The 12,911-nt window shown below is 38.7% G+C and overlaps 1 protein-coding gene across 1 annotated transcript; it reads left to right on the forward strand.

Moving 5' to 3' along the window:
* The first annotated feature begins 2,581 nt into the window (after positions 1–2,581).
* LOC131310847 (WAT1-related protein At3g28050-like) lies at positions 2,582–8,072 on the forward strand. Its single transcript, XM_058338084.1, has 7 exons — positions 2,582–2,864; positions 3,003–3,071; positions 3,418–3,531; positions 6,109–6,364; positions 6,992–7,150; positions 7,253–7,404; positions 7,868–8,072. Exons 1-7 carry the CDS (start codon positions 2,695–2,697, stop codon positions 8,031–8,033), a joined length of 1,086 nt encoding a protein of 361 aa, XP_058194067.1. The 5' UTR covers positions 2,582–2,694; the 3' UTR covers positions 8,034–8,072.
* The last annotated feature ends 4,839 nt before the right edge of the window (positions 8,073–12,911 follow it).

A 12,911-nucleotide genomic window follows, 5' to 3' on the forward strand; every position in this document is an offset into this window, starting at 1 on the left:
AACATACCAAGGTTTTGGTGGGTTCGAATCCTGGTGGCTGCGTCCTTGCAGAACGTACCGCTGTATTGGTATGGGGGCGGCCCAACGCATCAAAAATCCAGGGGATGACCCCAAGAATTAAACTCTAGGGTTCACCCCATGGGATTTAACATAAAAAGTGCTCCGGGTCCGGGTTATAGGTAACAGGAATGACGCCGTTTTGGGCTACATCATTTCTGACAACCCAAATTTTTCCCAGTAATAGATCGAAAAATCTTTCGGCACAAATTATTTCACACAAATCATGCTCATACATTTTTGAGGGGCTCGAGAAATTAATGATCCAAACCGCTCATCTGGGCTCCACAAAAATGATCCGAACCGTTCATCTTTATTTAAATATTTTTTAGGGTTCTTGTAAAAAATCAGCTCCAAAGGATATCGGTTAGGGCTTTCTCAAAAATGGTAGAGTGAATCATTCTGTTTTGCCCTGCGATTTCTGAAAAAATCATTACTGATATCCATTAGAGCTGATTTCTTACAAAAACCCTCAAAATGGTACTTTAAGAAAAATGAGCTGTTCGGCTCATCTTTTTGGGATCCGAGATAGATCCCACAAAAATGTATGTACATGATATGTGTAAAATATCAGTGCAAGTAGCACAGATTACAAATCGACTTCCTCCGTGGGTGATACGGATCTGTGTATCGTAAATAGGGCTCGGCCTGGCCCAATATGTGCTCACGCCATAAGGCTCGGCCTGTTGTTATTTTTTAGGAGTTTCTCTATTCTTGGATTCTCTTTTGGGTAAATTTCACTAGCACCCCCTTCATTTTGTTCAAATCACATTGTACACTCTTCTGCTCTTTAAAATTACACCGGCAACCCCTCACTAAACACTGCCTCCAATTAGTGATTTTCGGTTTACATACTCATAGAGCCACCATCTCTATCCAGTATATTTCTAGTCGTAAACACAGCTCCTTTTTAATTTAATACTCTATCCGTTTTAAATTGAGAGTCTATTATTTCATTTATGGTTATTCCAAAATGATGACCCTTTTCCATAAATGGAAGGAAAAATTTGGTGATTTTCCAAAAGTGTCCCTCAAAGGGAATACAAGTGTTATAAAGTAGGTAGAATATAGAGGCAATAGTGGAAATAATATGCATTATAGATGTAATAATTACATGTCTCCTTAAGTAGTTGGAATCCCCAAAAGGGACTCCCAATTTGGAACAGAGAGAGTATTTTGGGTTACAAATGGTTATGGTGGCCGTGTGTTTTTATTGGTGTTGATGGTGTGTGTCGTGTGCCTCTATTTGGCTTTGTTGGTATTGATGGTGTTTGGCATCAATCGATTGGTATGTGACAAGGGGCCATTGTTTGAAGAGACGGTGGTATTGGAGATAGGGTGGTCAGTTTAAAAGGTGGTAATGGAGAGAAAGGTAGGGAGGCGGTTCAAAAGTAGGAATATGGTAGTAGAAAAGTAAGGCTAATTGTGGCATTTTCATATGGGAAAAATTGGGGGAGTTATTTTCAATAGTTTGGCACCTTGCTAACTATAGCTATGTTTAGTTGTTGTTTTTTTCTCTGTTTCCTCCATCTTTTAATATTTTGTTATTATTAATGAAATATTACTTTCTTTGTTGTTAAAAAAATTGTGGCATTTTATGATTTGTTTTGCTAATGTCAACTTTTTCTGCCTAGTCAATTAACGAGACTTGCTCATACCCAAACCTACCCAATAAATAATCGGGTTTTAGTTAATAATTCCAAGCCCTGCCCAATTAAAATTTTATGTCCCAAATCCGTCCAATAAGTCCATTTATTTTTCTGAAGCATTTTATCCCAAACATAAATTAATCAACATAACGATCACTAATTAGAATTAACAATTGAAATAATTAGACTTAAAAGTTCTAAGTTCTCACATCACTACTAAAACAAACCCATAAAAGTAACAATTAAATTGTCTCAATAAAACAAATTGTACTAAACGGGCTTAAAATCTCAACCCAACCACCCTATAAGCTTAAATACTTTTCCAAAACCCTAAAAAAAAGTGGACTGGGTAGGGCGGGCTACCGGGGCAGTGTGCGCCCCTAATGAATAGTCAACTTACTAACGGACCAGAGTGTTACAGTACATATTTTTATGAAGCAGGGGTACACAGAGTGATTTTAAAAAGTAAGATGGTATGTAGTGTGACTTCAATAAAATCAAGTGGGTGTTGGCGAAATTTACCCCCGCCTTTTTTTTTGTTTCTTCACAAGTAGTACACGACAACTAAGGGGTTGTTCTTTTAAAAAAGCTACTGGCTTTCCCGAAAAAATGAGTCATGAAAAGCCACATAAAGACAAAAATAAGTCAATAAGTCACTTTTTTCGTCTTTATTCAAAAAATATTGGATTTCGATCAAAATTTTATACTTTTTAGATTCCTCTCGTCATGATGATGCAATAATCCCCAAAAAAATGAAGATAAGCCAAGTGATACGAAAAAAAATTGAATAAGGACAAAAAATAAGCCACTTTGACTTATTTGTCCAAACACCCCCTAACTGTTTAAAGTAGTACCGACATGGCTACATGATGACAAAAGTTCCACAGCATACCACATCACGGCCTGGGTTGAGTTGAGTTTGAGGCTTGCTTAGCTAATTAGAGAGAGAGAGAGAGAGAGAGAGAGAGAGAGAGAGAGAGAGAGAGAGATGTGGGGGTTAGAGATAGTAGCGGTGCTAGTGGCGGAATGCGTGGAGGTGGGATTGAACACCATGAGCAAAGCAGCAATGAGAAGAGGGATGAACAACTTCATCTACAGTGCTTATTCTACTTCCCTTGGTGTTCTCTTCCTTGTTCCTTTAGCCTTCTTCTTTCATAGGTACGTATTTCCATCTTACTCTAACTCCTCCATGTCACAATTAGTTTTACTTAATTTCTTCATAACTAACCAGTATCCTCTCTCTCTCTCTCTCTCTCTCTCTCTCTCTCTCTCTCTCTCTCTCATGTTAATTTACAGAATTACTTCTCCTCCACCAATGCTCACTTTCTCCACACTGAGCAAAATCAGTCTTCTTGGAGCCATCGGGTACACCTTAGTTAATGTATTACATATCAAATGCATGAAGGAATTAATTTTCTACCTTTGTTAATTCTTATTCATGTGAATTTCTTATACTACATTTTCATTTTTGGAAAACTTAATTAACGAAAGGGTATTACTACAAATTCACATCAGCGAAGATAGACAAAAAAAAAAAAAAAAATAGCACAATGATAGAAAGGGAAGCGCAAAAATCAGTTCTCATACATCGATGTTAATTGTTAACTCTGCTGTGATCGAATTTCCGAAGGTTGATTGTGGTCTAATAATTTTTAGTGTATTTAATTTTCCAGATATTTAATTGTATTGATTATGAATATTTGATTCACAGGTATTGTGTGCAAATGTGTATGTATTTGGGAATTCAGTGTAGCTCCCCAACTTTGGCTTCAGCACTAACAAATCTCACACCAGCTTTTACCTTCATACTTGCCAGGATTAGCGGGTACATTTTCTTGTCTCCTCAATACTCCAATTGGTACACCATGATAATTACACATTTTTCTGTTGCAGTGCCTTTTGCTCATATGACTTTTTAAATGTGGTTTGGTTTTGATTTTATTATATATCTCCCTTGAAAAGATGTTGTATGCAACCATTTTTTTTTCCGGGTTGGCCAAGCATATATCCATTCAGTTTCATCAGAAACTTTTATGTTAATTGATCGACAAAAGAAAATGTTACTGAAACTCGATAAGGATATGTTGAGGGGAAGAGAAAAGCTTAGAATTATCAAAGTTAGGCAAATTAGCACTAATTTGTCCTGGACGAAAAAGCCCTCGATAGGGGTACATTGAGGGATATTGTGAAATAAACTATCCATTGAAGCGTCAACATACTTCTTTTTTCGGTCAAGCAGAATATCAAATTAAACTACGAAAGAGAGTGCCACATTAGGGATACACAGAAAGTCTCTAAGAAAAAATTCTCTCATGGAGATGGGTATGTCCATAACAAAAACGAGTTCGTCTGGCTGCTCGACTCCCATTCTTGCGAGATGGTCTACACATTGATCTGCTGATCGGTAAGTGTGCTCGATCAAAGTGTTGGTCTTGGCCATGATGAAGTGGGCTTCGTTGATGAGCACACTTTGCGGGTGATTGCTTGGTTTCCGTCAACATACTTGACTATGCATATATGTTTTGGGTATATTCCACCTGTTCTGTTTTGTAATAAAATATAGTAATAGTAAATCAAATCGCATTTTCCCTGTCCTATAGTATGTAGTATTTTTTTTGTTATATATATATTGTCGGACCGTTTTTTCACTATCGCTTTTAATTAAATTTTTTATGGCATTCGACATAGCATCCGTAAATCTATTTTTTAAGCGCGCGATTGCAGGAAATGACATTGTGTAAACAAATATACGTGAGCATTTCCGGGCCCAACATATTCTATGTGGTCCATTTGGCATTGGAGCAGTCCAGTCTAGTCTAGTCGAATCTAACCTATAAGAACCGTATGCCTAGAAATTTAATAAACAAAAGTCCACAAGGGGAAAACGACGAAGTCACAAAACGTCAATTTTCAAACCAGTCACAACTACTATTTTTGTGTATTGTAAAGATGAATCTGGACTGCACTGTCTATTTCACTATGAAGGAATCATATAATGTCATCATGAGTATCATTTAGAAAACAAAAGTGCTACGTACTCAAAAAATACACCGTGAAATTACCCCGAATAGACTTTTAGAGATATTTACGACAGTTAATAGGCTTTAATTAATGGTAAGAAATACCTGTTCGGGGTGATTTCGGGGTATATTTTTCGGAATATCTAGCATTGCTCTTTAGAAAGAACTAGCTAGCGCATATTTTTCTTGAAAACAACTCACCTCATTATTCCGACTGATCGAGCTGTTCATGCACACATAAAAGATCACCTGCATGCAAAATGAATAAGAGGGCATATATATTTTGATTTGTTCATTAACTCTTAACTCTTTCATGGAAAAATTTTTGAACAAATCTCAACCATTTTTTTTGTCGTCCAGTCCAAATGTCGGACCGGAGAGGATCCGGATCCTTCTCTAAATCAACGAAATGCATTTAGTTAAGTAGACGTACAAATGCATCCGGATTACTTATGAAACCCTTGTCATCCAATCAATCACCATCGGGTAAACTAAACAATTTGAATAGCTAGCTCTTGAATTATCGATCGAGGTCGGACTCAGATGAGCTCGCATTGAGAAACTTTCACGTCCATGCACGATGATAACTTCAGTATGTGGGTAACTCCTTCGTTAATTATGCTGGGAAATATTGGACTAACATTATATTTTGCTGTGAGATCAACAACGAGCTAGCTAGATAGATTAATGACTTTTCCACATCTTTTCTGAAAGGGACGTACCCCAACTTAACCCACAAAACATTTTTCTTATTTATGCGGTTGAGCTTCCCCCAATTAAGCTTCAATCTGATTGAAAATATCTTAGCTCTTTTTTGTTGGGTTTTCCCCATTGGCCGATCAGAAAGGGAAAAGGTTCTGTCGGCTAGCCCATATATTGCTTTCATTACAGTCAGCCAAAACAAGAAGTTGTACAATGAAATAGACTTCCACTAACGCTAGCTCCATCTTCAATTATACTACTAATTAACAAGGATGGATTTTTGTCGATGAAAAATTGTTACTGGCCTCTCGAATTAAAATCTTGACTCTACCATTGCTCATAAGGAGAACTATTCTAAATTTCTAAGAGAGACCTTATCGATCCCTGCACAACTCGTGTAAATTTCACAGAAAGTTTCTAAACTAGTACTCTACAGTGGCAGGATGCCTTGAATCAGATAAAGGAAAATGCGTTACACAATTTTAAATTCATAGAAACTTAAAATGGTAGTGTAAGAATCCTCATTTAATTAATCTAATGCAAAAATGATTTGAAATTTGCGTTAGGATGGAAAAGCTAGACTTCAAATCCAAGTAAATTCTTAGAAACTTAAATGGTAGTGTAAGATTAATCCTCATTTAAGATATCTAATATAAAAAATGATTTGAAATTTGCATTAGGATGGAAAAGCTAGACTTGAAATCCAAGAGCAGCCAGGCAAAGTGTATCGGCACCATAGTATCAATCTTGGGAGCATTCACTGTGACCTTCTACAAAGGCCCACCAATCATTTTCGGTTCACCAAGTTCTATCTCAGTACTGCATGAACAAGCTGTTCAATTTCAATCACCAGTAGTACCACAACAAAATTGGGTGATAGGAGGCTTTCTCATTGCTTCTGGTAGCTTCATTCTGGCGATATTAATCATTGTCCAGGTACATCACATCTCATCACCCAATAAGAAAAGGGGCCGGGTTTGGTATATATGAACGGCTTAGATTCACAGTGATGTAAATCTAAGCCGTTCGTTGCCCTTTTATGGACCAATTCATGGATACCTGTCATGTGTCCTATATTTTCGAAAGAAAAAGGACACAGATGTAGGCATGTTATCAGCCATTCATGTATCATGGAAAAACGCAAAATAAAATGTAGGGTAAATTTCACTATAAACCCCATATGATTTCAATGTTCATTTCACCGACACCCAACCAATACTTGTTCAACCAAATAAGTGATGGGATTTAGCTAAACATGGCTAATATTGACAAATTCACCCTCTTTGATGATAAAAATACACAAGTTTTTGATTCTCGATTTTTTGGACCCAGAAATAAAATTTTCATTTTTGATCAAATTAAGGTTCCTGCGACGTTTTAAAAATAAAGGACTATCAATGAATTTTACCCTTTTTCAATGAAAGCATCGTGTACCTAAATTCTAAAATGACATCCTAGTTACGTACAGGTATAGGCGTACGTGTATGAAACTTTACGTGTATGATTTAATAGGAAAAGAGAGGAGAAAATAGTTTCGGATTTTTAACACTTTCCACCCTCCAGACCTGGATTATGAAGGACTACCCTGCGCCGTTGATGGTAACTCTTCTTGGCAACAGCTTTACGAGCATTTTGGCAACCGCAGTGGCTTTGATTTTAGAAAGGGACCCAAATGCTTGGAAACTAAGGTCGAATATTGAGCTGGTCACCATTGTGTACGCGGTAAGCACGTGTAACAATTCGTTTCGTCCGCAGCACGTATATAAGTAAATATCTTTCTTTTCTTGTTTTTGAAGCCTATTTCTTCTTTTTGATATTCTCTAGGCAATTTTTATGGTATCGTTACGGAATATTGTTTTGACATGGCTTGTGCGCGACAAGGGGCCGGTTTTTGTGACGATGTTTAAGCCCCTTGGGATAGTAATTGCGCTTGTGATGGGGATTGCTTTTCTTGGGGATACTCTCTACCTTGGAAGGTAAAAATTTCTTCTTGCTTTCCTTTTCATGTATTTCTAAATAACAAATTTATAACATTGAACATGGTCACTATTTTTTATTTTTTATTATTGCAACGTGGTCACTTTTTTCCTGATTGCAACGCGGTCACGTTTGGATCCTGCATTTTCCGGTAACAATTTTGAACTATGCGACCTTAGTAATTACAACCCAGTCGCTATTAATGCTTGTTTCAGGGATTAATAAAATCTCTTCATTGCTTAGCAGGAAAAAGCTAGGTTACGAATTAAGCAAGAATTTGTTATAGGATAGTACTCATAGTTCTATATTCTCTAAAAATCTACACAAAAAAAAAATTAAAAATTAAAAATTCCCCAAATATTAAGATCTTTTTTTCCCTACAAGATAAAAGTTTTTAAATATGTTTATGATTTTGTTTTTGCAATTGAAAAATAAGTAGTATTTTTGTGTAAATTTATGCAGTGTGACAGGAGCGCTCATAATAGCCATTGGCTTCTACTCCGTGCTGTGGGGAAAGGCTGAAGAAGAGAAGGCTGTTGAGGAAATTAATGGAACAAATAGTTTTGGTCCTAACTGTAATACTAATAAATTTCCTCTTTTGCAAAAGGAATCCACGGAAGAAGCATAGAAAAGACTGAACCAATATATGCCAAACTCATCTTAATTAGTTGCTTCTTCTTTCTTTTCTTTTTTTTGGTAACCGAGGTGTTTGAACCAGCTTACGCACACCTCGACTAAATATCCGTGGCGGAGACTAGCATAGCAACCCATGGCCATGACCCCCCACTTAAATCATGATTTGCTTCCGCGGAGAATCGAACCCTGCCATGTTATAGGCGCAGGTTAGTTGCTTCTTTTTATTGCCAGCTAGGTAGAACTATCAAAAAAATATGTAGTTATTGGTCGTCAAAAGTATAATGTAATATGGGGACTTAGTGAAAATTCCTTTTCTGATTTGATTTTTTGGAGTTCAAGGACATGCCTAATCCAAGAAAGAGATCAAGGAGTCCAACTGAAATTTAAAAATATCAGGACAAAATTCTATCGGTTATGCTAGCTCTTCTGCAACTCAACATTGCCACCGGCCGGCCACTGAAGCTCCGAACAACTTCCGGCCATCTCCCTTGCAACTATAGCGCGTATGGGAGCTGAACAAATGAAGAACTCATCTTGGCAATAGATATCCCTATATCTGCTAGGAAATTTGTTAATTATTAGAGATAGCCTAAACATTAGGCAAGTCCTAGATTAGTTTTTGCCTTTATCAAGGTCAGTATGATGATCTCTAAACTTGATACTTTGATGTGGTTTTCTCTCTCGTAGTTTGAATGCATTTCAAATTGACCAAAAAAGAAAAAGAATGATTGATAAATTAGTACTGTGTCTGTATGGTTCGACTTGTCCCTCCAGTAGAGAAACAAGACTCACCATCTACTTTCGGCTTAGGAAATTTCCCGGCATGTTTCCTCCGGTTGCAGCTGTTCCGGGCAACTCGATCTGATCCTTCTAATATTGGAACTGTTAGGATAATTGTGCCTTGAATTTGTACAGCTGCATTCGTACCGTCTCTCTTGGACCGAAGTCATGTCCAACGGGCAAGTACATATGTAAACAAGCGAACATTCTGTTTTTTTCTCCCGAACATAGCTTAAGTGTGTCCTCATGGTGCGGACATGGAAGGATCTACCAAAGGGGACTTAATGTCTCTCCATAGACTCGAACACCAAATCTCTCTTGTAGAAGTCAAGGGGTACGACCAGATGGGCTAATTGAACAAATTGCTTTTCAATAGTGGTTCGGCCCTGTATGGTGTCAGGAGTATGTTGATTCCAGTGGGTTGGGTCTCGGGCAAGTAATATGGATTTCTGTGGGCTTGTTTTATTTCGTGGGGTAGGTTAAATATGGGCGTTGGGCCTGTTTGGTGCGGAGAGAACTTAATGATTCAGTGGTTTTTGTCATAGGCAAATAGGCAAATGTTATGGGTTTCACTAGACAAGACAGAGAGCACGGCAGAAAACTTGTAATAGTCCGAGAGTGAGCGATCTGTAACTCACTGTTTCCGGATCCTTGATGCAAAGGATGTCTGCGACGGTGGTATGTTGTCAACAGTCGGTGCCTAGAGATAACATATCATCCTACAATAGTTATGTGAGAAAGCTGGTCTTAACACATTTTTTTTTATTGGCAAAAGTAACAATTTATTAGGGATAGAAAAAAGGAATTCAACCAGAAGTTGAAAATACAGCATGTGAGACAAAGCCTAATACACACCTGAAGACCTAAAATGCCCAAATAAAAACAAATAAAGCTCAAACACCCAAAATGCCTAAAAAACCCAAGTCTAACAATGAAACTTAGCCCAAAGAAATCCCAAAAAACCTAACCCTAAGAGCGCCGTTGCCTCTCGAATCAGAAAGTAAACCCAACACCGCTGGTTAGCCACCGTCGAACCCTCCAAGCCACTACTGGCCGACCCTCCGAAGATGCCATGCATCCCGGAACCCAAACATGCCAAATTGCCACGGATGCTACCCTTGCTGTTAAGCGAGTACCGGGCCATCCAACAATAACCACGGCGGGAGCCCCGCTAACCGCATCACGCAACCCATAGAAACCCACGCCGTTAGGCATGATCTAAAGACCCAACAGAAATCTGACTGAGCATCCACGAGTTGGTTTGCGGCCGTGAACGGGAAAAAAGAAATGACGCAGGCAGGGGGTTAAAAAAAAAACATAGGGGAGAAAGGAGAAGACAAAGGATCGACAACAAAACCAGATCCGACTTCGTCGGATGGCCGAGATCCCCCGTTGCGAGCCGCCGTGAAGTGTGTCGGCTCCCAAAAACGGCAAGAGGAAATCGGCCGTTGAGATCCATGGATGCTCGCACTGTTGCTGGAAACCGCCGTCGCCACCATCTCGTTGCTGCCTTTGCTAATCGTTTTGTGGAAGAAGATCGAAGATCGCCCGGGGGAGGAGTGGAGCGGAGGAGCCTCCCCTAAGCGGCTAAAAATCTGACTTTTTGCCTCTGCCTTCGGGGGGGCGGGGCGAAGAGAACTATTAACACATTAGTCATCAAAAAAAAAGTTGGCGCTGAAATTTTTTGAAGTCAAAATTACACGATTTTCAACTTAAAGTATTTAAATTGAGACGGAGGAAGTATTTTTATTAGCTCCCTTTTATATGAACCTTGAAATCAATAATCAAGTTGGTGAGACTGAGCTGGGTCGTTTATTAAACAAGATGGGCTTGGAATATTCATTCAAGCCGGCGCGACCTGATCCATCTGAATTCTTGGCCTCTTTTTGTCTTGTTTCCTTTTCTTTTCCTCAAAAAGTCTTAGGAGCACATTTTGAAAACACAACTGTCCAGAACTATTAGATGTATGCAGCGTCAGCATTGATGTTTGGATTGTCTAAACCCGACCTCGAACTTAGTTGTCCATTTACTATTAAACCATACAAGATAAAAAAAGACATACAAGCCTGAACAAAATACAAGACAAAATCAAGCTTACATTGTGCTTTAAACTTGAACTACATCAAAAAAAAAAAAAAAAAATCCAAATGCAACACCGGTTATAGTGCTTTCTGATTAGCACGATCCTATTTAAAGAAAACAACTTCTCCTTGCATTTTTTGAAGCCAAATTTTCAACCAAGTCATCGTATTTTAACTTAACCAATTACTCATTTTCCATTTAGATCATAGCCAATTCACTTAATCTCTCTTGTGACAAGGTAGTCCAAAGATTAATTTTTATCAACTTCAACTTAAAAAAATTTACTCTTTGACGAAGCAAATGTAACTGGTATGGTCAAAATTCGATAAGCAACTCATACTATTTGAAAACCACCATTTTTCTAATAAAACCTTATAGAATCAAGGATGTCAATTAATTTGTCACTTTTCTCGGTAATATTGTTTTTAAATGTCTAAACTCTTGGATTAACTCGTCTCCATAAAAATCACCATGTTGGTTGTGTTCCAAGAAACTTTCATTTTGGTACGTGGTAAAATTGAATTTTAAAGTGCGGTCAATCAATAAATTTTTTGGGGTAAATTATACATATCCCTAATTATTTTTTTGAGTTTACAATTTTTTTTGGTTGCCCGGACGTTGTCCAAGCCCGCAGGCGTGCGGCGCTTGCCCCTGGCCGACCATGGCTTTATGTGAGCAAACATGCCAAAAGGTTACAATGAAGGAGAAGCCAGAGAAAACAAAGGGAACAGAAAGAGAGGGGACTTGGATTTGTTTCGATCAGTTGAATTCACTTTGCTTTGGATCGATTTTCTTAGATGATGACACAAATCAAAAAGGTAAAAGGTTCTTGACCGAAGTTTGAGGGAAAAAAAAATCCTCTCTCTCTCTCTAACCTCTCTCTAAAAAATCCTCTCTCAAAAAACCCTTAATCCGGCTGCCGTTTGGGGGAGGCTACTGCTTCCTCTCCTCCCTCCTCCTCCCCTACCCTCCTCGCCTATCCTCCCTCTCTTTTCATCGTGTTCTCCATGACCACCAGGTTTCGGGTGGCGGTTTGTTAGGACGTCGAGGGTTCCTCAAGGCCGGCGGATGGTGGCTCCTCTAGCCCGTTCCTCTTCCATTGTCTCTAGATCTATTGTTCCTGGTCCGGCGACGAGCATAATAAGGTGTGCAGTTGGTGTAAGGGGATTTTTCCATTTCTTCTTCTGCTTTTTCCGTTTTCTTTCTACTGGCAAGTTTCCCCTGTCCGGTTCTGTACCAGTCTGGGTGTTCCAGATCTGGTAGGTGATGGTGGTGGGCAAATAACCTGGCGCCTATTGAGGAATGGTCCGATGTTGGTGGTCTTTGTTTCTCTGGATGTCTATTTTGGTGGTCCGGTGGTGTTTGATTGGGTTGCGCAGCAGTTTCAGCTGGAAGAAGACTGGTCTTCGGGCGCTGTGGTCCGATGGTGTTCGATTCTCATCTTGTTCAGGCCGGTGACCCTTGTGGTTTTGTCCATGAAACCTGTTAGACTTTAGTTGATTTATTATTATTTGCCTTCAGATTTCAACGATGCTTATTTGTTTAGGGTTTAAGCTGTGGATTGTTAAACCAGGTCACTAAAGGTGGTCAAGTGGAGTTAAGAAGGTGGTTTAGTTGGTTGGTTAAAAGGGTTATTAAGGCTGTTAGGTGGTCTTCTCCAGCTCAGCTTTGACTTCCACCTCAACAATCCAAATTTGTGTTTCTCATCCAATAGGAAAGCTGAGAGGGTTTATGTTTCTTTCGAGTCTTGTTTGTATAAATAGGTCAGAGTAATGTATTGTAAAGTGACGAAAACAGTTAGAACAGAAATGATACTTGCTGTGTTTGTTTCTCTCTCTCGATTTTCATATGGTATCAGAGCTTTGTGACGCAAGTCTTTCAATTCGATCCTGAAATTGATCCCGTTCAAGATTAGAGTACTTAAATCGTCTTCATTCAAGAGTAGAGTACAAAAACCATCTTCATTTCATCATCTCCATTTCGTCTTCTCTTGCTCAGTAAGTTCTGA

The sequence above is a fragment of the Rhododendron vialii genome, chromosome 12a, assembly GCF_030253575.1.
Source record: "Rhododendron vialii isolate Sample 1 chromosome 12a, ASM3025357v1".
NCBI lineage: Eukaryota > Viridiplantae > Streptophyta > Magnoliopsida > Ericales > Ericaceae > Rhododendron > Rhododendron vialii.

Bases quoted from the DNA above. Each gene is read 5' to 3' on its own strand.
- LOC131310847 (XM_058338084.1), top strand. From the start codon at position 2,695: ATGTGGGGGTTAGAGATAGTAGCGGTGCTAGTGGCGGAATGCGTGGAG. The intron at 7,151-7,252 runs GTAAGCACGTGT...GATATTCTCTAG, and splicing joins TGGTCACCATTGTGTACGCG to GCAATTTTTATGGTATCGTT. The intron at 7,405-7,867 runs GTAAAAATTTCT...AAATTTATGCAG, and splicing joins GATACTCTCTACCTTGGAAG to TGTGACAGGAGCGCTCATAA.